The sequence below is a fragment of the Peromyscus maniculatus genome, chromosome 1 (genome assembly GCF_049852395.1).
Source record: "Peromyscus maniculatus bairdii isolate BWxNUB_F1_BW_parent chromosome 1, HU_Pman_BW_mat_3.1, whole genome shotgun sequence".
NCBI lineage: Eukaryota > Metazoa > Chordata > Mammalia > Rodentia > Cricetidae > Peromyscus > Peromyscus maniculatus.
In genome coordinates this window covers 128,861,000-128,888,314 of record NC_134852.1, presented here as the reverse complement: position 1 = coordinate 128,888,314, position 27,315 = coordinate 128,861,000, and the positions used below count along the sequence as shown (strand labels likewise).

At 42.9% G+C, this 27,315-nt stretch overlaps 1 protein-coding gene across 21 annotated transcripts; it reads right to left on the bottom strand.

Moving 5' to 3' along the window:
* Positions 1–328: 328 nt before the first annotated feature.
* Positions 329–27,315, bottom strand: Ccp110 (centriolar coiled-coil protein 110). Of its 21 annotated transcripts, XM_076550892.1 has the most exons (18): positions 27,090–27,304; positions 26,424–26,485; positions 25,314–25,407; positions 24,588–24,759; positions 23,304–23,459; positions 21,513–21,641; positions 16,599–18,252; positions 15,522–15,652; positions 14,591–14,753; positions 13,914–14,053; positions 13,370–13,486; positions 9,982–10,083; positions 9,637–9,753; positions 7,896–7,969; positions 6,105–6,167; positions 5,416–5,475; positions 4,846–4,931; positions 1,354–2,338 (listed from the first exon to the last, which is right to left on the bottom strand). In XM_076550892.1, the coding sequence occupies exons 4-18, from the start codon at positions 24,651–24,653 to the stop codon at positions 2,286–2,288; spliced, it is 3,111 nt and encodes a 1,036-aa protein (XP_076407007.1). In that variant the 5' UTR covers positions 24,654–24,759; positions 25,314–25,407; positions 26,424–26,485; positions 27,090–27,304; the 3' UTR covers positions 1,354–2,285. The 21 variants fall into 21 exon arrangements, with proteins under 21 accessions (XP_076407066.1, XP_015859607.1, XP_076407015.1 ...); XM_042282457.2 differs by lacking the exon at positions 24,588–24,759 and having other exon boundaries at positions 27,090–27,302; XM_076550886.1 differs by lacking the exon at positions 26,424–26,485 and having other exon boundaries at positions 27,090–27,230.

The window sequence follows — 27,315 nt, the reverse complement described above, 5'->3', positions numbered from 1 at the left end:
AACACTGAACCTTGCAGATGACCAACAACATCTCAGCGAGAGGTGACACTAGCTGCTGGGGTAACATTAGAGCTCTCAGTGTGGAAGGCAAAGGCATCACTGTGAGAGCCCGTCTAACACTCCCTCTCTCCTGTCTCTCCATTGCTCCTGGCAGGTGTCTAGCTCCAAAGAAGCAGACATTATTCAAATCAGCAGCAGGACAGGTTACCTGTTAAACAACGGGTCTAAGTTGTAAATGCCATCATCTCAGATGCTGTTTGGCCACATCTTCCTCAGTATCTAGTCCCCAAATGTCCTCTGTGGTTAAAAATAAAAAGAACCAACAAGATTCCCTTTAGGATGAAAAGTTTATTTTGCCTTTTACCTAGAAGCAAGACTAGTGAAAATCAAAGTATAAAAATAAATACAATTTACATTAATAGACATTCCAGTCAAAGTAAAAATAACAATAAAGATAATGCATATAAATAAAACTTCTTCAAAAGCACAAAACAGTGCCTGGCACTTTTCTGAGAAAAAATTGGGAACATTCAAACGTAAAACACACAAACTTTTACTTTGAAATTAAAGACACACTCCAGTTTCTCATCCTTAATCTAAAAGTAGTTGTAGATTTCCAAAACACAGTTTTCTTTTGCTAATGCATAGTAATCTACACAAAGTTAGCTCCTCTTCTTACTGAAGAGCCCACAATGATACCAGTGAGTGTCCTGAGTGTTTGGAACAATGAAGCACGGTTAATCACATTTCAGAGAAAATAATTTGGTGTACCTTCCTACAAGTAAAAAGTTTGTAATGTGGACTTTTTTTTTTCTTTTTGTTTTTTTCAAGACAGGGTTTTTATCTGGCCCTGGCTGTCCAGGAACTCGTTATGTAGACCAGGCTGGCCTCAAACTTAGAGATCCACCTACCTCTGCCTCCCAAGTGCTGGGATTAAAGGCATGCACTACCACCACCCAGCAGTAACCTGAATTTTTTTTTTTTTTTACTGTCTTCTTTTTCTATTTAATAAATGGTAAGTCTCAATAAAGAAAACCAAGTTTATACTCAGAGTGGGTTATTATTTTGTAACTATGGCTGGGTATAAAAGTCAAATCTCAGATGAAAGAAAATCAGAAAAACAATCTTTATCTCAATATTCCTAAAAGGTTATTAAGAATATATATAGGCTGCATCTTTGAAATACTACCATCTTTAAAATTCAAGTTATAAGGATCAAATATACACAATCCCAATGTTATGTAAGAAGCACAGAGCCCTTTTTAGAATTATATGAAAAGTAACATTCTCTTTCATGAAATCATATTCTCTTGGTACATTGTTGGTTGATGCATTTAATGAATATGTTAGTCATAAATCTCAGTGCCTTTATTGCAAGTTTTAAACTAGACAGTATTACTATGCTATCTATCCAGATTTCTTATTAAATAGCCCTTTTTTCTCTCCTAAGTAAAGCATGCTGGAAAAAGAAGACTATGAAGAAATAAACTATACAAACGAAATAGAATTAACTGCATGCACTCTCCTGGCCCTATTTTCACAGTGCATTCCCAGGTGCTATATTCATGAAGATTGTGCTGTCTTTCCTAAACTTGCCACCTTCCAAGAAAGTACTCAGAATCTAGTCTACCTGTACCTAATAGTAACATACATGAAACCTAACATTTCTGTAAAACAACTATTTGTCTACAGGAATGTTCTACCCAAAACCATGACCCCCAGCCACTTCTTATTTGGGATTTAGTGTGGCAAGTGTTTCATCCTATGTAGCTACATTGCAAGACAAAGAATATGGAATTTTGAGTGTTTAAAATTAGTAAAAAACATATACTTTGGCAATAATTTCCTTTTGAATAGAACAGTATCTAATTTGTTTATCAAATTCAGCAATCAGTATGTAGTCATGAATGAAATTTAGGTTTTAGGGATAATTTATAATTGGTGGTATCTTTTTAATACTCTGTAAAATTAAAGTCCAAGTTTCTTATACTAATAAAAAAGGGTAACTATAGACCTCTGGGCACATACAGTATGTTTATATATGCTGAGCTCAGAGTCGAGGCAATTACTATATGCTAATCATCTTCACCCAAACTAACATTAATAGGAAAATGAGGCAGGGATTCTCTGAACTGACCAGATTATACATACAAATGCTCAGCCCTTGCTGTCTCTTTGCCTATATAAACAGAGTCCAGGGCTAAGTCAAAAGTCCTAGCCAGGGAATGGAATGTGGGTAACAGCACGCCCTCCTCCCCCGCTTCATCCCAGTGAATGCTGTCTTCTTAAATTGTCGCAACATTTGGCCGCTTTCTTTGGATTTTTCCTGCATATGCTCCTAAAAATAGAGCAAAATTAATATTATTTCTCAAGGTTAGAAATTTTCTATTATATAACTTAGTCAGTTACCAGGCGTGGGGTTAGCAATACATGTTGTTGAACGCACTCCTGGGGTAGAAACTGTTAGTCTCATTTAAGGACAGCAGAGCACCAGCAGTCAGCTGCCTCAGCTCACACTGGAATGGGAACTGAGAACTCAGCTGTCACCCCTTCCTGGGCTGTCTCACCAGTCCCTACTCTGCTTTGGTCAGTGGTTCCCAGATCCACTGTACATCCACTCTCACACAAACACCACAGAGGAAACAGACTTTAAACACAGGCTCGGAGACTGAAAGTTGATTTGTAGAAACTAAGTAATTTCAAATGCTGTGCAGAATCCTTGGGCACTTGAAAATTCAACCTCGGCCTAAGAGTATAATATCCGACATAACAAAAACAAGTGTTTTGAACTGGGTGTGGAAGCTGCAGTCTTTGGCAGATAAGGCTGTGGCAGGAAGATTGTAAGTTCAAAGCCAACCTGCGCTATATAGTGAGACACTCTCTCTCATACAAAAACAAACAGGAGTTTTCTATAAATTGATTACTAATTAAGGATTTCATGCTCATGTAGACCAAATCAAAGCATTATTTAAAACATAAACCAAGACATTAGAAATCTGCCAGGGTAAAGTAATTCTTTTTTTTTTTTTTTTTTGGTTTTTTCGAGACAGGGTTTCCCTGTGTAGCTTTGTGCCTTTCCTGGAACTCACTTTGTAGACCAGGCTGGCCTCGAACTCACAGAGATCCGCCTGGCTCTGCCTCCCGAGTGCTGGGATTAAAGGCGTGTGCCACCACCGCCCGGCGGGTAAAGTAATTCTTTTAAGAGCAATATTAAATCATAATTAGCATTTTAGTCAGTGTATCAAATTCCAAATTTATGTAAAATTTACAAAGATGAAATTGAGAATTTTGTACTTTCATTGTCTATACATTCATATAAATAAAATTTTAGAAAAACAAGGCATTTTACTTGTTTAAAAACATAGAAATTGTACATGTTGATTATATTTATATTACTAACTGCACTGCAACGCAATTAAACTTCAAAAGCTATAAAGCTGAGCTTCATCACACATTAACTACAGCAACTGCCTGTTCATCCCTGACAGTGTCCATTACTCAGTGGAAAGAACACGTTTTCCGTGGTTACAGACTCACAAGTGACAAGTCATGGAGATGAAATGCATGAGAACAAAACACGGAAAGTGGTCACGTGGCAAACTATCACTTACTCTTCAGTGATGTCCCTGAGTGTTCCCACAGTCTGTAACACTACCGTGAGAAGGGCTGAAAACACCCTAACACTTCCCGGAATGTCACAAGCAACAGAGCTGCTGCTTGGGCTGCGTTCCTAGAAAGCCAGCTGACTGACTACCTCTAAAGCCAGCGGGCTCTCCCACCCGGTGACCTCCAAACAACTCCAGGGACTGTCACTCAGTGACTTCAAAAGAGGATCCTGTAAAGTAGCCTAGATAGGTATGACATTATGAACTCTGCCCAGGGCATCATGCACAAGGTCTGCAGTCATCTCAGTTCCTGACAGCTTGTTCCTCCCTCTTGGAATCTATGTCAACTAGAGATAATGAAGGACTGGAGTAACAGTAACAGCATCACTTGGTGTAACATTGCTTCCTCTGTCTAACTTGGAGGAAACCACTCACTAATGTAGTTATAAAGCTTGCCTAATTGTTATTAGTGGGGAGATTAGAATGGATTCAAGCTTTCCCCCATTGTTTGGGGATTAACAGGACTTTCTGGGAGTGTCAGAAAGCAGGTGAGAGCATAGCATTGGAAGGAGTTTAATGGGCTGCATAATCCGGTGAGCATAATCAAAATGTCTTAACCAAAACACCAACAAATGGGAAAGCATTCAGTAAGAGTTTGGGATTGGCTCAAGACTGAATCTGTCCTTTTTGCCACCACAAACTGATTTCAGAACAGGTTTTAGTTTCACCCTTGAATAATGCTCACATGATGAGTATAAGGAGATCCGGCTCAGGCTTCTTACAGAGGGAAAGCTTGGCACTCCCTCCACACACCAGACATATTCACTGTGGATCTTGTGGTCATGTGCAGACTCAGAAACCCTGGCTGACAGGCTGCCGTAGGCTGCCATAGGCTGAACAGACCCACATCAGACATGGGATGATCATTTCTACTCATCTACAGAAAGGTTCTGAGTAAGCCTGGAGAATTCTACACAACTTTCCAAATTAAAAAAGTGTTTTCCATAAAATTACTAGTCATTCGGACAGGCGGCCTAGCTCATAGGATTTCCTGGCTGCCACAGAACACTAAGACAAAGGCCACCAATAGGAAGTCCACCAATATGCCACAGAATGCTAAGACAAAGGCCACCAATAGGAATGTCCACGAATATGCCAACATTATGGTGGCAAGGAAGACTGCATTGCATGTCCCACTGTGAAGCCTGAGTCATGGGCCCCGGAAGTCATTGCTACACACCTGACACGGGCGCTCTGCTAGGCGCTCTGCTCTGTGAAGGCTTCTGTCTAGTGTGCACAACCCCCTTCACTGATGTCTTAGGGGCTCTAATTGAATATAAAAAGGTTAATGAGTCACGTGCATGAAGGTCTGAACTTCAGAGAAAACAAGCACACAGCATCAACCACTCAAGGCGTAAGTGAGTTTGAGAAGAACTGAAGGCCCCGCGTGCAGCAATCAGACGAGCTGCACTTGAGTTTCTGCAGGAGCCAAGCCAACTCTTCACACCTGCTTGGAGAATCGCCGGATGAGGCTAAACTTACTTGATGAGTAAGCGTATACTAAAACAGATAATGAGTAAAATGGTATGAAATGAGAAAGGAAAGCATGCCAACATCAGATGAAAACCAAGAGCTGTTACACAGCCGTGCAGCAAGAGGGCGGTCTGCACACAAAATCAGATCTCGATGCTACGCACTACAGCACATACAGTAGGAGAGCTGGTTCCGAAGAGAACACAGAATTATTTTTCCGTCTCAAGAACTGATCTGGGCTTGAGCATTTTCCAATCCCCATGTGTGGCATTCTTACCCTTGTCTACTAAGGAGCCTATGAACAGGTGCATTCTGTCCTTGGTTTGGCTGAAGGACTCTGTTGACAAATTAAATGCAAAATTAATTCCAAAAGACAAACTTCATTTTTCCCACTTTCTTTCAATGGGTGAAAGGTGACAGTGGTGAGGTAAAAAGCCATCTATGCAGCATCATGGCCTCTGTGTCACAAGCAGCTAACCGACTAAAGCATATTAATAAGGGATTTAGATTTTGCTCACTCGGAGCTCAGACCTCAGGTTTTCATCAGGAAATCAATGTCTAACACATGTAACCCCTGAGCTTTTATGCTGACATGCCTTACAAAAGGCAACTCCTCAAACATGAGATGATGCCCATTTCACAAGGGCAATAGGTGTGTGTACTAAGTCAACGTCCTAAAGTTTTCAAACAAGGACCAAAGATTCCCAGTTAGTCTGAAATTTCTTTCAGGAATGGCCTGACCTACAAACAGTGCCAGGAACCTCTGATCAGACCCACATGTGGCCAGGAATAGGACCAGACATGAATATGAGCCTGGCCTCAGCCCTCTAGCTCAGAAGCAGAGTCCTACTGATATAGAGCAAGTTTTTTTTTTTTTTTTTTTTTAAAGCAAGCTTTGACTATATAAGATTTTCTTTTAAAAAAAGAAAGAAAAGCCTCTCACTGAGGTGAAATGGTTTTTCTCACCTTGTCTCTGAAGGGTTTTGCTTAAGCAGGAACTTCTTATTTGGCATTCCCATCTCAGCAACCCTGGTACAATATAAAGATAAGGACAATGTATTGGAGAAGGGAGGAGACAGACTTATAAATGACAGACGGGCATTGAGAAGTGAGGGGCCTGCTAAAGGTCTGTGCTGGACACATTAAAAATTAACTTCAAGAAATAGTTTCTGGGAGCTGGAAAGATGATTCAGATGTTAAGAGCACTGGCTGCTCTTCCAGAGGACCTGGGTTAGGTTCCCAACACCCACACAGCAAATAACAACTGTCTGTAACTTTGGTTCCTGGGGATCCAATGCCCTCTTCTGGCCTCTGTGGACACCAAGAACACATATGGTGGACATACATACATGGTGGCAAAACACTCATTCGCATAAAACAAATTATTTTTAAGTTTTTAAATGATAGTTACTAGAATATACTTCCTCTTGAGCTTCTGCCTCAGGATATCTTTCAGTTATCAGGGGGAATATATTTAAATGCTGAAAAAAAATTAAATATTAAATATAAGGACTAATTATTGAAATTGTTTGGCTATCAGTCATATAAGCTGAATGAATATTGATAAATAACTTATACTTTATCAAAAGATAAATCTGCTGTTTACCACTGATTTTAATGAATCTCTGTATCAACAGGTGGATTTCTGCCCAGCATGGTGGCAGACACCTTTAATCCCAATATAGGCTACAATGTATGTTCCAGCCCAGCCAAGGCTACATAGTGAGAACCTGTCTTTAAAAAATGAGAGGGAGGGAGCTCAGGAGAGCTGGCTTCACCACTCGCCTGGGGGATGAGGAGGTGGGGGTAGGGAGTAGGAAGCGTTGGGCCATCGGAAGCCTGAACTGACCAACTCAGCTACCACCCAGGCCCACAACCAGGACCTTGAGTTGGCCCACCCCAACACCTACCCCATCTATGACCCACTGGAGAATGTGAAGGGGCCAGTCTTGTGGAACCATAGCCACAGGATCTCCATGACGGGCAACAGCAGGGTATCTGAGAGGAGTCTTGGTGAGGGTCCAGTATTGATGGTGTACCAGAAGCCAGAGGCCTTGAGCCAGACTAACGACTCACTGTAATGAGCATTTACAAGTAAAGCTGTTTGGACAGAAGGGTCCAGTGCATGCCACATGCAGCGCCCAAAGCCACAAAGGAGCAGCACCACAAGAAAGGCAGAACTGGAGACAGTGATGGTTGTGACTGGTCTGAGAGAAGGCTGTGATTGACTGGGGAGCAGGTCGTTACCCAGAGGGCTGGGGAGATCATTTTTCTTTTTAATTTTCTTTTTTATCTGTATTTTCTTTTGGGGGGAGGTTACAAGGATGGAGGGCAGATATAGAAGGACTGGGAAATGAGTAGGACTGAGGTGTATGATGTGAAATTCCCCAAGAATCAATAAAAAAAATTACATTTAAGAAAAAGAGGGGATTTCTATCAGCTAGACTGCAGAGAAGCAAATTGGTATTCCTAATTTAATCTTTTTATTTTATGCATGGGTATTTTGCCTGCACACATGTAACACGTGCATGCAGTACTTGTGGAGACGAGAAGAGGGTATCATTCCCTGGGGACTCGAGTTTGAGGGTTGTGAGCAACCATGTGGGTGCTGGGAACACAACCTCTGCAAGAGCAGCCAGGGCTCGCTCTTAGCCGCTGAGCCATCTCTCCAGCCCCTGTTTATTTCGTACTGGGACATAAACAGACCAGCTGATAACGAGTTAACTGGTTGATAATAAAGTGACAGAAAGAACTTACTTCATGAACTTCTTCCTGTCAAGAGATTTCTGTGTTGCCGCTGAAAGCGCCACTCGTGGACTTTTCATTTTATCCTTCAAGGACAAAGGAAATGTCAGGTGACTAGTACCAATACCACTGTCTTAAAATATGGGATGATCCCAAGTCAGGTAATTTTTTTTTTTTTTTTTTTTTTTAGACAGGGTCTCTTTATGTAGTCCTGGCTGTCCTGAAGCTCACTCTGTAGACCAGACTGGCCTCAAACTCACAGATCTACCTCTCTCTGCTTCCTGAGTGCTGGGATTAAAGGTGGGTGCCACCATAGCCAGCCACTTAACTAATGTTTTTAAGTAATCTCATCTTAAACACTTAAAATTACTACTTTTATTTATACCTTTGTGTATGGTTGCCAGCTAGCACTCTTCTTCTTTTTTTTTTTTTTTTGGTTTTTCAAGACAGGGTTTCTCTGTGCAGGCCTGGCTGTCCTGGAACTTGCTCTGTAGACCAGGCTGGCCTCAAACTCAGCCAGCACACTCTTCATATGCAGTGTTTTGAATTATTTGGAATCACTTTTCAGATTTCAAAAATGACAAAGTCTAAAAACAATGAAAGCATGAAATTTGCAGGCAAATGGATGGAACTAGAAAAAATCATCCTGAGTGAGGTAACCCAAACCCAGAAAGACAGTCATGGTATGTACTCACTCATAAGTGGGTTCTAGATATAAAATAAAGAACAATCAGACCACAACCCATAGAACCATGAAGGCTATACATATAGCATGGAGGTCCCTAGGACGACTGTGGCTTATAATAAATTTCGGTTTTACTCAATTATTGAAAAAAAAAATAGCCAAATGAATGGAAACACATGAACTATGAACCAAAGGCTGAGGGGCCCCCAGTTGGATCAGGCCCTCTGAATAGGTGAGACAGTTGATTGGCTTGATCAGTTTGGGAGGCAACTAGGCAGTGGGACCAAGTCCTGTGCTCATTGCATGAATTGGCTGTTTGAAACCTGGAGCTTATGCAGGGACACTTGGCTCAGTCTGGGAGGAAGGGACTGGACCTGCCTGGACGGAGTCTACCAGGTTGATCGCAGTCCTCGGGTGAGGATTTGCCCTGGAGGAGGTGGGAATAGGGGGTGGGCTGGGGGTAAGGGGAGGGGGTGGGAGGGGGGAGAATAGGGGAACCCGTGGCTGATATGTAGAACTGAATGGTATTGTAAAATAAAATAAATAAAATTTAAAAATAAAAATTAAAAAAAAAAAAAGCAAAACCCCTTCCCCAACACAGGATGTATTCTAGTTTCCATTCTGAGGTCAACATATCATTGAAGTAAACGGGTTGATTTAGCTAAGGAGTTTTTTTTCTGTTGTCCAATGTCTCTCTGCAGCTGTTGTTCCTTTCTCACCAGCATTGAGAAAATTCAAGGTTAATAAAGCATTATGCAATCTATTTCTAGAGGCCATTAAAAAAAAATGACAAAGTCTGTATGCATGTGCTAGGAAAGCTCAGCCTAGAGCAGCTGACATTTTCTATGAGCTACCAGAACAAAACAGTCAAGGTCTGAGGCCTCAAACCCAAAGACAACGCAGTACAGGAGTCTTTCCCTGTGTGGTTCCTGTGGCGCTCACTACAGAGCTCGGTGGTGCTGGGCATCCTGGGGACCATCTGGCTTCAGAACCATTGGGACTGACACGAAGCCTCCATCACCAAGCTCAGAAAAGCCCCTCCATCAGAAAGCCATGTGGCACACATACCATCTGCCGCAGCAGTTTCTCTTTGCGGGCTTCTCGATCATGGCGGAGGATTGACATTCTCTCAGCTGCGTCCATTACGAAGAAGATGTCATGAATACCATACAGGGCAGCTCGCAACTGGGTGTGAAAGAAGAAAATGTTGTCTGCACTTAAAAGATGAGGCTACAATTTAGTGATACGATGCATATTGTGTGCACATCTTACATTTAGAATAAGAGCACACAGGAGTTTTCATTGAATCCTATTTTCCCTGTTTAAATGAAGAGAGACATACATTTCCAACCCTGAGTCTCCAGTTAGAAGCTGACCAGTTTCCTGGGAACCCTTCAGGACAGCAGCATCTACCTGAGCTAACACTCGTTCCTGAAGGGAAGCGTCTTGGGCTGAGACAACACCTCTCTTCAGCGGGGCTTCTGACTGAAAGCTTCGCATGAATTCCATGGTGTCCTGAAAGAAAGAGACACTCCTTCAAAAGCAGTTCTCTAGGAAGATGTATGACCACTGAGAGTCCTTTTATTCTTTCTCCATCAAAACTTACTAAGAACACAAAACTATTACTGAGGACAGAGCAAGCAGCCCCTACACCCCAGCTTGTCTCCCTGCCTCCTGCTGCGGTGGTTTTTGAGGCTTCTCAAAAGCCTCCTCCTGCCCAGAATGCTGAGGACTGCAAACACGACACTATGCTGTTCAGACAGGCTTCTGCGTCCTCTCCACGAGGGAAGGCCACCTGACTTGGTCAGATGGTTCTGGATTAGCAGTCACTTGAACACCCATCATTAACTTACATGTGGTGTCCGGGGACCTTACCAGCCTATTCGTGAGAACATTTGTATGTTATGGTGAATGCCAGATTTGGAGAACCTAAAAATTCTGATGCTAACGAGGAGGAAGGCAGTGGCAATGACCTTGACCATATTGCTGGATTTAGATTTGTACCTAGTGATAAATCAGGCCTGGAATGGCCTGTGCTGCTTTAAGACTGCTCAGCAGGCTAGGAATGGTGACACACATCTGTTATCCAACACTTGAGAGGCTGAAGAAGGAGGACTGCCATGAGTTTGAGGCCAGCTTGGGCTGGAATGAGAGCCTGTCTCTAAAAATAAATACATACTTTGTGGAAGAGAACTAAGGCATCACCCACTCAGGAGTGGAAGATTAAGTCTTTTTCTAAAACTCCTTCACACCAGCTCCTTCTTGAGAGGCATCAAGTTGTCACCCACAGAAGAAATGATAACCCTCATTCACAAAGGTATCTGCAGTTGATCACACAAACAAGCTTTCTGTCCCCAGGTGCCCTCTGGGCAGGCCTACCAGCCCAGCCTTCACTGTGTGAGTGTCCGTGTGCCAGAGGCTGGTGTGGTGAACTGCACGGGACCATAAGAGGTGGAGGGACCAGGTGGGAAGGAGACAGGGAAGAGCTAAGAAATGCGTGCTGAGAGCCCAAGGATACCCTCTGTCCTAAAGGGCCCAACACCTCAGGGGGCTTCCTGCCTCTATTATTCTCCACAGGGACATGACAGAAGTCTCCTACTAATCCAGGGCCCAGATTAACAACTCGGGCATCTCCATGAGCCTCTTGGCAGATGCAGCCACATTCCCCCCCTCTGGCACAGTGCTCAGACTAACTTTTGCTCCCCTCGTCCAGGTTCAGCCTGCCCTGCTGTGACCTCTTGGGTGGAGGCTTTCATTTCTCACTCTCAGGTTTTCTGGAACAGAACAAGTGAAACTAGGAGAAAGTTCTCCAAGCATTTAAAATGATTAAGATTGTTTTATCTTTGTACTAGCTTAACACACAAACCTGTCTTCTATATTAATATGCTCTTGTTCTTTTCTTAAAAAGATTTGTTTTTATATGCATGAGTGTTTTGCCTTCATGTGCACCACCACATGTGTGCAGTACTCATGATTCCCCAAAGAGGGCATCGGAACCCGCTGAAACAGGAGTTACAGGCAGTTGTGAGCAACCATGTGGATGCTGGGAACCCCAATCCTCTGGAGATTAACAGCAGTGCTCTTAACTGATGAACCATCTCTTCAGCCTCATTAAAAAAAAGTTAAATTAAATTTAAAAAAAAAAAAAAAAAACTGGGGCTGGGCAGCGGTGGTGCATGCCTTTAATCCTAGCACCCAGGAGGCAGAGGCAGGGGAATATCTGAGTTCAAGGCCAGCCTGGTCTACAAAGTGAGTTCCAGGACAGCCATAAAGAAACTCTGTCTTGAAAGGAAAATAAAAAAAGAAAGTGGTTTGGGTGTTTTTGTTTTGTTTTCTAGTTACATTTTTAAAAACATGTCTTTTCAGGATGTGTACCCTGTGTGCCATAGTGCAGGGCAGAGGTGAGGAACAACTTGGGAGTTGGCTCTCTTTTTCTGTGTGTGTCCTGGGTATTGAACTTAGGTGGTCAGTCTTGGTGGCAGTCACTCTGCCCACTGAGCCATCCTGACTATATTAATCAGACATATTTTGGGTTTCATTATGACACTTTCATACATTTCTTTTGTCACACCCTTGTCACCCTCTGGTAGCCCCTCCCCCTCCCCCAACCCCCTCTCCCTTTCCTCATTAGCTCTTCTCCTACTATCATGCCTTGGGTTTTTGGTGGCTCAATTTAGGGCTGCTGACAAGAGCATGGGCATCTTACCAGTGGCTGCACCAGAAAGACAATGTCCCTCCCATCAACCATTAATTGGACAAATCCTCAAGGAGGGGCGGGGCCGCACAAGTCCCACCCATCTTCCTGACAGGGTATTGGTAAGCCTAATCTTATGCACATTTTATGCAAAAAATCACAGCAGCAAGTTCAAGCGTGCAGCAGGGCTGAGGAGATGGATCAGAGGATACACTCCCTGTATAAGCATATGAACCTGAGTTCAAAGCCCCAGCACCCATGGAAAAAGCCAGGTACGATCACGTGGCCTGCAACTCCAGTGCTAGGGCAGGCAGAGACAGGAGACTGCTCCATGAGGGACCCTGTCATAGTCGAGAGTGATGACCACGACACTTGATGTTCTCCTGTGTTGGAGCGCACTAGGTTTCCTAGTGGCTGTACCCAGCAGGACTGCATGGGAGGCTGACTGGACCACGGGCTTGGGTACCAGGTGTTTGTAAGGATCTATCTAGCAAGGGGGAGGTCTTTTGCTCCACCCCTTGGCATTGTTATAAATAGCCCTTTGGAATAAAGTTCTGGGCTGGTGGATAAGAATCCAGGCCCACCTCAGTCTATTCTGTGCTTTCTCTCTGCCTCTTAATTCTCTCTCTTTTTTTTTTAAAGATTTATTTATTATGTATACGGAAGAGGGTGCCATCTCATTACAGATGGTTGTGAGCCACCATATGGGTGCTGGGAATTGAACTCAGGACCTCTGGAAGAGCAGTCGGTGCTCTTAACCTCTGAGCCATCTCTCCAGTCCGCTTCTAAATTCTCTAAGTTTCTTATCCCTCAATCCTTAAGAGTTTCTGGGGTAAATAAGTGTGGGAGCTGGTCTACCACACTCCTGTGGCCTCAGCACGCGCGCGCGCACACGTAAATAAACAGCAATGCAGCAGCCATGTTATGCCTGGAAATGAGCATTCCATACAACTCTGTCAAGGGGAGGGCAATAATCTGGAAAGAACTTCTGATTACCAGACATATGAAATCAACTAAATTACGATACCAAAAAGTTTGATCTGAGCTCTGAGCTCAGCGGTCAGAAGACTGAAATGAAGTGAAAACAAGGAATTCCAACAATCTTACTTTCACAGTTTGCCGAAGCCGCTTCAGTTTGTCTGTCTGCATAAGTTTACGAGTAAGAAATCCTCTTGCCACAGCAGTTATTTTGTTAAATTTTGCTTGTATTTCTGGACTAAAAACCTAGAAGAAATTAGACACAATGCTTTAAGAATCCTAGCACCATGCTCAATTATGATTCTTAATCTATCACCACCAGCTAAAATTTCTCTCTAGGCATTTGCTCCTGGAGTTTCATCTGTACCAAAAGCCAAGCTGCTTAGTGCATGGCAAAAAATGATGAAATTAATGTTCAGTATACAACCTAAAATAACATAGCTCTTTAAAAAGATCAGTTGGTCTGGTGAGATGCTTGGCAAGTAACGTCACCATGCACCAGGCCTGATGACCTAATTCAACCCCCAGGACCCACATGGTAGACAAGGAGAACCAACTCCCACAAGTTACCCTCTACCCTCTATACACACTGTGGTATGCAGGTCACCCCCACTCCAATAAATAAACATGTAAAAACACGACTAATCAACAGACAGATATCAAGACTGCCCACCTGAGACCGTTTAGCTTGGGCCCTTCCGAAAGGCCTTGTTCCTGAGAGTTTGGTCACGCCACTGGCCAGGGATCCCCAGAGGTAGAACGGTGCTTCACTTGCAGAGCCAAAACTATATTGTAGGGCAGAATTCGTGAAGTCTAGAGAAACATACAGTACAGACGAGTATAGTGATCTATATTGGAAGTCACATAATCAGTACGTGTAAAACACTGCAGTAAACACTGTGACACTCCATGAATAACGGTCAACTCGGAAATGGACCCAAATGCAGACTTAAAATATCCATGGACATTCAGCTTCTGTGCCAGATGGAGCTTTTCAAGGCAAACGGAATCTCAAGATAATTGATGCTGTGAAAAGCTCTTACTGCTACTGGGGAATTAGAGGTAATTCCAGATCACTTGGGAGATAATCAACTGTTCTCACTTGAGCATGTCACCTGCCGCATGAACGAGCAGCAAGGCTCAGGGCCCAACTGTCTGTTCGCCTTGTTAGGTAGTCTTCTCACGGACACCTGCTCTGTGGTCTCAGATCCCGTATCATGTCATTTTTCATGGCTACTAAGCAGCTGGCAAACAGGGGCAGGATGGGCATTAGATTACTGGGAGGAAGGTAAGATTAGAAAAGCTTACTGCACAATAACTTTCAAGTGGAAAACAAGGTTTCAAATCTACCAGAGTTGTCTGGAGTCCGGAGCAAGTCCACCTGGGACAGCATCGTGTCCAGCAGGGCAGAACCGCTTCGTTTTCTCCACTCCAGCTCCAGCGCACTGTGCGAGTCAGAGACATCTGAGGTAGCCGTCTTCTCTCTCAACATCTTCTCCTGCTCTTCTATTTCCTACAGAGTGACCACAGAGTGACCATGTATCTATCATAGCATGCTAGATCCTTTAATGCCATCTGAAAGTAAGTCACTATAGGCTTATCCCAAAAGTATGTGTAACAAAGAGTACATTCTTGTTATCTCAAGTTTTCCTCCCTCAAAATTACAACTTCTTTGGCTGATTTCACTTTTTTAAATGTTAGTTTTTTTATTTTTAAATTGAATTTAAAATGAGATATGACTACAATAATCACAAAACAAATATTTTTATGTTGTTCTTGGAAAATGTATAGTTATCTACTTTTTAAAAACCTTTAAAAATATTAGGAGTTCCAAATTAAGGATTCAATAAGATAACCTTTCACAAATTACTCAGTTGCTTTCAGGTAAGGACCTAAATGTTAGAACTACCATCTGACAACAAAATCTTATCCACACATCCAGACCAATGACTACCTTAGAATAAGATATGCAGAAGAGCCCGGCAGTGATAGTGCAAGCTTTAATCTCAGCACTCAGGAGGCAGAGGCAGGTGGATCTCTGAGTTTGAGGCCAGCCAGGGCTACACAGAGAAACCTTGTCTCAAAACAAACAAACAAACAAACAAAAAAAGCTATGCAGAGCAGAGACCAGTCAGCACAAGTGCCTCCGCTAGCTCTTGGTGGCTAGCCGGTCCCCACATCTCAGGGCCTCAGCTACCTCTTGGTGGCTAGCCGGTCCCCACATCTCAGGGCCTCAGCTGGCTCTTGGTGGCTAGCCGGTCCCCACATCTCAGGGCCTCACCCTTTGCAGTCGCTCCTGCTCCCTCTCCTGCTCCGCTATGAGGAGTGACAGCTGCTGGGCATGCTGCTCCTCCAGTCTCTTCCGCATTTCTTCAAAAGCTAACATCTTGCTTTTCAGTATCTCCTGGCCTTCTGAAAAGAAACACGTGCCCTTAAATTGAGAAAACTCACTGAATATCTAACAGCTCATATTTTCTGCCATCGATCTGACTACGCTTCTGTCCAGAGGGTATTCCTGGGCCTCACATGCTATAAGCCAGACATGGCGAGTTCCCCAGTGTGAACCGTTCTCACTGGCCTCTCCCTGTCTTTCAGGCCACTCAGTAAGAACAGGATTGCACCTCCTCACCTTCCCACTCACTCAACAATCTCACCACTGCAGCCAAGAGTCTCCAAAGTCTTGAGGGCTGGAGAGATGGCTCAGTGGTTAAGAGCACTGGCTGCTCTTCCAGAGGTCCTGAGTTCAATTTCCAGCACCTACATGATGACTCACAGCCATCTGTAATGAAATCTGATGCCCTCTTCTGGCATGCGGCATACATGCAGGCAGAACACTGTATGTATATAATAACAAAATACTCTTAAAAAAAAAAAGTCTCCAAAGTCTGACTAGCTTTAAGATGTGGTCCTCAGGGCTGAAGACAGCAGAGGTTAAGAACACTCACTGCTCTTCCAAAGGACCAAGATTTGGTTCTCAGCACTCACATCAGGTGGCCTACAACCGCCTGTTCCAGGGAACGGGATGTCTCTAATGCCCTCAGGCACGAACATGATGCACATAAACTCATCAGATGTGCTCTCCCCCCTCCCCTCCCCACACACACTCACACAAATAAATTTTAAGAGAGATATGGTCCTTGCTGGGCGGTGGTGGTGCATATCTTTAATTCTAGCACTCAGGAGGCAGAGGCAAGCAGATTTCTGTGAGTTCAAGGCCTGCCTGGTCTACAAAGCAAGTTCTAGGACAGCAGGGCTACACAGAGAAACTTTGTCTCGAAAAAAACCAACCAAACAAACAAACAACAACAACAAAATTAAAAAGGTGCTATCACCTTGAAAGGCAGCAAACACTTCTTACCTTTAGGGCTAGTTTCTAGCATCTTATTCTTGTTAATGCAGACGGATCCCTTCGGGTATCTTCTTTCGGGCAGATGTTCCCTCTCCTGCTCAGCTACTCCAGCTGTTATAATGTAAGGACAATTTTCTTTTTGCAAACTATCAATATCTAAATCAAGTCTCCGCTTAACTTTTTCAAAAGTGTTATCCAAAAACTGTTCATTTCCACAGGGCACTGGAGACGTGTCCATTTGCTGTCTGGAATTCTGGGTTTGCATAAGTAAGGGAGATGGGTTTTTCACATCGTACGATTTATTCAGTTCCATTTGTAGACTGCAGGAGTTTTTTGCTGACATACTGGCTGACTTGAGTCCACACACATCTTCTGCAGTTTGACTTGCTACACACTGCCTGGTGGTGTGAAGTTCGTGCAACGTGGGCACAGTCATACAAGTACTATCTACTTTCTGCACTCCCCGCTCATCAGGTGTGAAGGGGCCTTCCACAGCAGCATCCTCAACAGTGGCTGTATTGTCTAATTGATTTCCTAAGGCCTGATGGACCTGACTCGTCTTACCCACAACCGTATCTCTCGTGGTGTCCAATGCTATTTTGCCAGCAGAAACCTTGCTGGAACAAACTCCTGCTAAATCAGCCGGTGACTTTGGCACAATTTCAGATTCATTTGTTGTTGCAGTGTCAGCTGGAACGACTCTATCCCCTGCCTCTTCTTTTCCCTTTGGGCTCAGCTCACAGGCATTTACTGGGTTATTTATAAGGATCTGACATGCTGATGATGGCCTAGAACGCCTCCGATGCATTGTAGGACTCACACTTGGCTCAGGACTAGGTAATTTGGCATATGGACCTGTAAGACTTTTGATAACTTTATTTTCAGTAATCAAGGTGGGAATAACTTTAAAATCTGACTCGGCATCTAGAACAGCAGGAGAGTCAGTTCCTACAGGGAGATCTACTTTGGAAAAGCTACCTAAAACTGACGTGCCCATGTTGCTTGCTTGAGAAGCACCTTGGAGGAGAACGTTTGACTTATTAAGGCTTGGTTTGTCAGGGATGGCGGAGCCACAGTGCCTGCCTGTGGGCATGGGTAGGGCCTTCTCCTTCACACAGTCATTTGCCTTAGCAGCATCGTTTTCTTTGTCTGAATGGCTTTCACTAACAGTTCTCTTTGTACTACCTTTCAGACTTCGCCTAGACTGTTCTCTTTCCACGTATTCCTTTGACTTCTTCATTAGATTCTGAAGGCTCATTATGTAGGGATCTGGAGTGCCTTCAGGCAAACACGATGGGTCCGGTTTTTCCTTTGCTAAGAGGGGGCCATCAGAAATGAGAGTCTCCTGGGAGCTCTCTGCAGAGAGCCTTGGAGCAGCTCCATTTTCTGCCTGCCTGCTGTCTGGACTCTCACACCGCTTCGGAGAACCAGACCCTTCTGAGTCTCTAGGCAGGCTCATCCCATTAGGGTTACATTGGTCTTTATTACCCACAGGCCAAAGTCCAGTTATCTTTTCAAGCTTTACTGAAGTACAGTGCTCGGTGGGGCTTGGCAAGCTGTTTGGGACTGTAGCAGGAGCATCCAAGCTTGTGACTTCTGGATTAGAGTAAATGGTTTCTGTCGCCCACTGATCAAAATCACTGGCATTCGGTGCTTTTCTAACCTGAAAAGGGATGTTCAAAAATTAGTACTTCTCTATTATAGGGGAAAAAAAAAAAAAAAAAAAAAAAAGCCTTTGTTGTAGCTGTTTTGTTTTTAAGATGGGGTCTCTCTATGTAGACCAGACAAGCCTTGACCTCAGAGATCCTCCTGCCTCTGCCTCCCAAGCATTGGGATTGAAGTTGTGCCCTACATAAAACAACAACAACAACTTTGATTTCATTGTTTTCTAAAATAAAACAGAAAAGGGAGATTTAGAGTTCTGATTTTGAGAACACAACGGACATTTCATGCCTGTCATCTCGGCACTCAAAAGACTGAGACAAGAGGATTGCTTTAAGTTCAAGACCACCCTGGACTATAGAATGAAACTGTCTCAAAAGGACAAAAGAAAAGTAAAATACACTCAATGATCAGTTTCTCTACCCTTAATTACATGGCAATAAAACCACTACAAAAGAACTTTATTGTTATCCTAGCCTGTTTATTTAAAGGAAGGAAGCAAATGATCTCTTCTGAAATGAGTATGTCTGCACACATACACACAATTCGTCCACGTTCACTTTAATCTTGGAGAGGAGCAATGTCTTTAACCTCCTTCTAACCGTGTGTTATTACTACCAGCAACGATTCCTAAGACAAGTTGTCACCTAACAATAATAATACATGCAGTAGGGCTGGAGAGATGGCTCGGTGGCTAAGAGCACTGGCTGCTCTTCCAGAGGTCCTGAGTTCAATTCCCAGCAACCACATGGTGGCACACAACCATCTATAGTGGGATCAGATTCCTTCTTCTGGTGTACACATAAATAAATCTTAAAAACAAACAAACAAGGGCTGGAGCAATAGCTCAGAGGTTAAGAGCACTGGCTGCTCTTCCAGAGGTCCTGAGTTCAATTCCCAACAACCACATGGTGTCTCACAACCATCTGTAATGAGATCTGATGCCCCCTTCTGGCATATGGCAAACTTGCGGGAAGAACACTGTTTATATAATAAATAAAATTTATAGAAAACCAAAAAAAAAATTTATGCAGTAAATACCAAGTAAGCAAATGTTTTACTAGTTACTTCTCATAAAGCAAAACAAAATAATGTTTATATGCTTATTCAAGCAATAATGTTTATATGCTTATCCTAAAAACTCTATAATTGGCTAGAGAGATAGCTCATTAGTTTAGACACCAAGTTCAGCTCCCAGCACCCATAAGGCAGCTCACTATTTGTAACTCTAGTTCCCAGAGATCTAATGCCCTCTTTGGGCTTACATGGGTACCAGAGGCACACATGATGCACAGACAATACACACAAGCAAAATATAAAAATAAGACTTTTAAAAGAAGTTTTAGCCAGATGTAGTGGACATGCCATTAATCCTAGCACTCATGAGGCAGAGGCTGATAAGTGAATTTCTATTAATTCAAGACCAGCCAAGGCTACATAGTAAGACCCTGCCTCAAAAACAAAACAAAAAAATATTTTAGGATCTTTGGCTGAGAGCACAGCTCCACCTCTACTTTACAGAGGGTGTTTCTCTCTGTGAGCTTTCTGTGTGTACTAGCCGGGAAAAAATGTTTTGATTTAAAAACAAACAAAAGCCCTCTCTATAAAATGAGGCATTTCTGCCGTAAATAATAGCTCATCCATGTAGTTTGTTACTGAGAAATTAGAAATTTTCCACTTAGAACTCAGCTTACAAAGCCAACTTTAATTAGATCGGCTGGCGGTAAGTGAAGTCAGCAAGCTGTATGTTTTCAAACAAGTAGGTCAGCAGCTGACACATTAGGATGAAAATAACTGTATACCTCAGAGACCAACTGAAAAAACCAAGTTAGAGCTCCTACATTCTGAGTACTGCAAATCTGGAGCGGCTGATTTCTGTGGGCTTTTGTTTGTTTTGTTTTGTTTTGTTTTGCTAGACTGTATGGCACTTGAGTTTCACCTTATAAGTCCCAAGACACATAACGGTCTCCAGGTACTGTGCAGTAAACAATACAAGTGTACTTGGTGATGACCTCAGGACAAAAACAAACCAAAAGGGGTGCATATTCCCGGGATCCAAGGCTTAAGCAAAACACATTATTCTACCATACAAAACCTTGCAGAGTTCAGACCTTTCATGCTCAACAGCTGTTTTTTTTTTTTTTTTTTATTCCAGTAAAATGGGCCTTAGGTTAGACAAACTAAATTTTAAAAATTAAATCTATAACTGAATCATAGGTTTCATGGATTGAAGAGGCCCTCCCAATCTATTTGTATTCCATGAAATCCCTGTCTATAAAGAAACTCATTACAGCTGATATTGTGTATGCTTTTCTAAACAGAAAGTTCTGGGACTCAAGAGGAATTTCATTAGTATGCTCTGTTAATAGCAATTTGCTCCTCTCCATGGACTAGATCCAGAACACTCTGCCATTTTTGTTGTAGTAACAGGAAACAACCAGTAAGTCAATAAACTACTGTAACACTAACCAATATAGACAGTAGTTATCCTCTGCAAATTAAAATCTACTACCCACACTGCATGCCACCCCACAGGGAAACGCAGCAGTTAGTGGAAACACCCTAAGGCTTACTACCACGGTCATCCAGCAGGAGTCACAGAAGCAAACCACAAACCCTGAAAACTACAAAAACCAAAAGTGTTATGTATGGCAGAAATCACTTGTTCCATTTTAATCATTGTTTTTTCTTTTTAGTATGAAGTGACCCAAACCTTAAATAAATTGTTTACATCAACATGAATTAATTTAAATACAAATAATTACAAAAGATGTAGATATTGTTTGAATGAGTTCAGTTTGGATCTGGAGATATATGTAGGCCAGCCTATTTGCTTAATCTAGATGGCATTTTTCCATATCTAAGAGCAAAAGTTTCATACATGTAAACACACACCCCAAATAATTGAAGGCTGTTATTTATTTTAGCAAAGAATAAGAAGGTCCTTTTACGACACAGTCCAATTAATTCAGGGGTTAACTACAATGGGCAATTCTATCATCTCTGACACTGAAAATTCAACGTTTGTAGTCACAAGACGGACAATAAGCAATTATACCCAGTGTATAGTGCCACTGTCTAAGGACCCTCTCTGATTCAAGTACTGGGCGGCACTAACAAACAAATGGATTCTCTCCAACAAATTACACCCAAACATAACAATAAGGCATACTTAACAATTTGTCAGCTTTTCTGAAAAGCTGTTATCAATGTCCACTTTGTGACATCTTTATTTCAATCTAAAAGAGTTTGCTGACATACCTGGACATTTTCAAGAATCTCCTGGACCCGAGTCAGCAAAGCTTTCTTCCTATTGGCCTGCTTTCTTGTTTGGACATCAAGTGCTTTCTGCTTTTCCTGTTGAATTGCCTTTCTCCTCTCGGTGGTAAGCTGCAAGACATCATAAACACGCGATTCAACAGTAAAAGTATCAAATCAGCAAGTTTTGAATCAGAACGACCGAAACCTTATACAAATCATCTGACAAGTGTCTGGGTTGCGAGGACTTCATGTGAGTGTCCCACAGATGTAACCCACATATTAAGACTCCAGGAGCTCTGTCACCTATGACCAGTGCATATCACTGAATGTAGCTTATTCCCAACTGAAAATCAAGCTCACAAAGAAACACCTTGCTCACTTCTCAAACACTTTAAATGACAGACAAAAGAGCCCTTGGGGCGGCCGCCAAACTTCTCATCCGACAGTTTCTGACAGGTGTCACTTGGGATTCTCAGCTTTTCCCTTCCTGTCAGTGCACACGTCACCTCTCTACTTCCTCTGAATGTCCAAAGATTTCATCTTCGATGAGTAGTAGGTAGTAGGTAGTGAGTAGTAGGTATGGAGTTATGGATGGTCACTGTATTACCTTCCAACCTTTCTATGTTTACAACTTTCATTACAAAATGCTAACAGAAAACATTGATTTTTTGATGCTTATAAAACAAAAATAAATTACTTATTTAATTTTCTGATTTAAAGTATGGTCAGCCACACATTGAAAAAAAAAAACTATCAAATTGTCTATGATGATAAATTTAACTTCTCTACTATCCTCTTATTCTCTTATTTCCCTTGCCAGAGAAAGAATATACCACCCTTTTTTAAAAATTGCAAATTGTTAACATATACTGAATGCTACGTATGATCTAGGGACTAAGCATTTTACATGTATTTATTTGATTCCCAAAAAGCATTATGAGGTCAGCACTCACCATCTGTATTCCCATTTAGCAGTTAATGAAATGGACCCCAAGTTCTGCCCAGCAGGAGAGTGGCAAAACTGATTTAAACCCAGGCCAGGTTCCACAACTCCAGCTGCCTCTGAAAGCATGCTGTCTGCAGCAGCTCAGGCCAGCCATCCATGCTTGCACTTTTAGATCTAATTATTCACTTTAATGAGTACATGAAATGTATACAATGGACATGATTAAACCACTCAATTATTAATGGACATTTAGGTTGGCGATCAATGTTTTGCTACTTTAAATAATGTTGTTATAACTTGTACATATTTGTTTGAACACAACTGTAAGATATTCTTCCTGAATAGAATTGCTGAGTCAAAAGTTACAGACACTTAAATTTTGATAAATACTACCAAACTGTTTGCCAAAAAAATAAACTGATTTTCTTGTTAAAAGTGCATTAAACATTCATTTTCCCCACAATATAAGAGCATGAAGTCCTATGGGATCACTGCAAATCCAGTAGGCAAAAAATGCTAACTCATTTCTATTGTATTTCTCTAATTATGAAAAAACATTAGGCATCTTGTCAGCTGTTTATAAGCCTTCCATTTATTGTTCAATAGTTGTTCACTAGATTTTAAAAGTTATTTTAAAACAAAGAAAGGGGCTGCAGAGATGACTCTGGTTAAGAGCATACTGCTCTTCCAGAGGACCAAAGTTGAGTTCAAAGCACCTATGTTGTCCACCTCCAGCTCCAGGGGATCCAATGTGCTCTTCCGGCCTCCACGGGCACCCACATTCCTGTGCAAATATACTTAAGAATGGGAGAAATCTTTAATACATAAATAATTACTAAGCTTACCAGTGGAGAAAGCACAGCCACCCCATGGAAGCGGATGAGTGAGATACTTTCTGCCTGGGCAGGCAGGAAGCTCTCTGTGGACAGTGATGCTTCCTGAACTCGGGCGAGTGCTTTCTCACAGAATTCCTCGTACTCTTCCATCTTCCCACTGTCATACTAGGAGAAAGGAAATTGCTGTTATTAGTGTGCTGGTAAACACACCTTACTTATGACCGAGAAGTACTGGAATATTTAAACACTCCTAAAATTCACAAGAATTTTCTGTTTGTGTATCTTTTTTTTTTTTTTTTTTTTTTTTGGTTTTTTTTCGAGACAGGGTTTCTCTGCGTAGCTTTGCGCCTTTCCTGGAGCTCACTTGGTAGCCCAGGCTGGCCTCGAACTCACAGAGATCCGCCTGGCTCTGCCTCCCGAGTGCTGGGATTAAAGGCGTGCGCCACCACCGCCCGGCATGTTTGTGTATCTTAAGGCTTCATCTTGATGCCATGGATACCAACCGACTCAGGCAGAGGTGGAAAACTGAAAACCTATTGACTCTGGAATTAATTTTATTTTATAGTTGGAAACCTGAAAGATGACCAAGCAACTTAAAACAATCAGCCCAGGGGCTGGAGAGATGGCTCAGAGGTTAAGAGCACCGGCTGCTCTTCCAGAGGTCCTGAGTTCAATTCGCAGCACCCACATGGTGGCTCTCAACCATCTGTAATGAGATCTGGCACCCTCTTCTGTGTACATAACAAATAAATAAATCTTTAAAAAAAAAAAAAAAAAAAACAATCAGCCCAGTAATTTTACAATTTCTAGAAAACTTTGGGGTTATAAAAATCCCAGGTAACCAGAAGGATTAGCCAGCATATGCCTTTTTTTTTTAAGCAAGTGCTAAATACTTATTGATTGCCTATTTTGTATAACATTACAAAGCCCTGGCTCCTATAAGGCAAGGGAAAATAACAAAAGGAACACTGTCATGATCATAACAAGCTAGGGACCCAGTAAACTGTGGAAAGGGAATGCCCAGTGCAATAAACGTTACCCTGTTGTTTCCCAGTTTCCACAGCACTTACTCCTTAAATGTTCATTTGAAGGCAAGCAACTACTTAACAGACAAAGACTGAGCAGGGGAATTCAGTTCATGATGTGGGCCATGCAGACATGAAATAAGAAGGAACATGCTGCCCTTCGGGGCCTCTTAAGACGTAAGTTATAAAATGTATAAGTTCATATCAAAGAGTCAGGGAAAACCCGAGTGCAGTTAGAAAGGGAGAAAAAGCACTTAAGAGTTCTGACCAGATCGTGAAGAACGAGAGCGGCCGCAACCGTGAGCACAGAACTCGTCTCCCTCCTGTCGCTCATAACCGCTCCATTTACGTACAATAAGATTAATTTCAAAGAAACAGCTGGTTCTCTAGAGTGCTGAGACTGTTTTGCATGCTTACATTCACTTTTTTAAAAAGCAGGACTAGAAAGCAACAAAATACCTTCAGGCACAATTGTTTTAACAACTCATATCACAATATCTTAGCCAAAATTTAATTACTTAATTTATAGTAGCTGAGATGTAAGAAAAATCCCAATAGATTAATTTCTGCTAAGTAACTTTTTTTTTTTTATTTTACTACACAGTCTTTATTTTTACCATTAAAGGAAGTACAAATGTGATATAATTTCTGTGCATATGCACAGAAAGCAAGAAACTCAAGTCTGGGAAAATTAAGAACATAAACTGTCCTCATTGGTTTATTTTTCTTATACTAGAGATGGCTCACTGTTGCAGAAAGTTATTCACATCTCTTGAGTGGTCCATCCTCCCCTATACACTGCAAAGGCCCAGAAACAGTGACTTACAGCGTGACAATGAATCAGACATTCTTGGAGCATGACTGGACCTTACCCATCAGTTTCAGCTTGGATGTCCCCTCCTCCAAGAGGCCTTCTCCAATCATCCGATCCTAATTCCCCTGCCTCAGTCACTATCACATTACCCTGTTGTTTCCCAGTTTATGTAGCACTTACCACTATCTGAAATGATCCCGTTTATTTCCTTGAGTTTTGTGTGTTTTCTTCCACCAAAATGTAAGCTCCATAAGAACCTTCTCGGTCTTGCTCACTGAATCCCCAGGACATAGAATGGTGTCAGCACATAGTAGACACTTAATACAATTATTGCATAAATTAATTAGGGCAAGTAGATCAAACAATAATGTAAAGTAAGACTAGCAGAATGAAGAGAATTCTGAGAATGGCAGCTTTGAGAACCGTATTTCCAGAGAACTAGGTACCTCTATATTACAAAAGTAGCCAGTAAGCCAGGTGGCGGTGGCGCATGCCTTTAACCCCAGCACTCGAGAGGCAGAGCCAGGCGTATCTCTGTGAGTTTGAGGCCAGCCTGGTCTACAGAACTTGTTCCAGGACAAGCACCAAAGCTACACAGAGAAACCCTGTCTCAAAAAACCAAAAAGTAGCCATTAAAAAGAGTGAGTCCGGATTAGATGATTACTACATTTCTCACATCACAGTTAGCACTTGAAAGCAAGGTTTTATTTTAATGGAATCTTGATGACAAGGTGATCCCAACCACAAATCTACTGCCCCATACTTTACCATCAGGCATTACTGGTCCAAGGTCCATTTACATTCATACCAGCCTCAGCAGGTCCAGACATGCCTTGTCTACTCCATTTATACCTGAGTAGGACTGACCTTTGTCCAGTAAGCCTCCTGGCAAACCCTATAGACTCATAGCTCCTATCTGTTCATTCACAACCAGCACTCTGCCAGAAATGTCACTGAAGGGAACCACAAAGGTAACACAGCTTCTGAGCTGGCTGCTTACCACTAAGTTCCCCGGAACACATAAACTTCCAATTAGAGTCAGTAAAGGGGGAAAGATCTTTTATTTAGGCACATACTAGCTGTACATTTGTGGTAAGCTAACATCATCCCTGTACCCCAGCTTCCTATCTATAAAGTGGGGATCTGTCGCAAAGCGAGTGTATGAAGCCTATGAGCTAAAACACAAACAGCAATCAGCAGTACTGTATGTAGGACATGTAGAAAGCATTAATACGTGGGGTCTGCTTTCCTAATTGGGGGCGTGGGGGAGTAATAGTGATTTTTAATCACCTGCGTGTGGACTCCTGGAGAAAGGAGGCAATGCTTGGTTCCTGCTAAGATTCAAATGTGACCTGAAAACATGAGAAAGGGGACAAGGGCTTCCTCATCCAAATCCATCTCTAGCTGGCTGTCATGTGCCTGGACTGGGGGGTGAGAAGGCTGGAATCCGAAGGAGAAAGGTAGGAGGTAGGAAGAAGCAAAGGGTGGGGACCACCTAGCAGCAGCAGCAGGGGTGCTCGGGGAGAACCAGCTTTCACCATCCCCGTGCCGATGCCCCAGAGTGGCAAAGGTGGAGTAAACAGCGCTCCTAGGACCTTTGGTTGTGATAACAAGCGTTCAGAAATGGCCAGTGCACACCCTGGGGGACGCCTCCATCTCCTACAGCAAGGGAGAAGCCCAAGCCTCTACTGCACCAAGCAGAAGCCCCAAGTCCTATGCCTATTCCTCAGCGCAGGATGCTTCACTGGGCGGAGCCAGCATTCAAGCATCCCCTCGCAGTCCCCCGGTCCTCATCTCCCGACTCCCCATCCTCGGTGCCTGCGTGGGCTCGTGGTCCAGGGACGCCAAACCCGGACCGGAACGCCCGCCCTGTGCTCCGCGGGACATCAATGCCGCCTGCCAGGGTCTCAGCTCAGCCTGGACCCGTAGAGACGAAGCCGGTCCGCTCGCACTCACCTAACACCCACCGCCCGGTCAGCTTCCCTGCCCGTGGACCGGCCTCCCCGAAACGCAAAGGCCTCAGTCGGTTCAGACAGAGCGCATCTGGGTCCGCCGCCTTCTCCTCCTCCTCCTCCCCGCCATATTACGGGTCCCTCAGGCGGCAACGCGGGATCCTGGCAACCGCTGCCGCCGCCACCGGTCCAACTCCACCCTTCAGGGCCGGTACTTCCGGTGGCTGTTT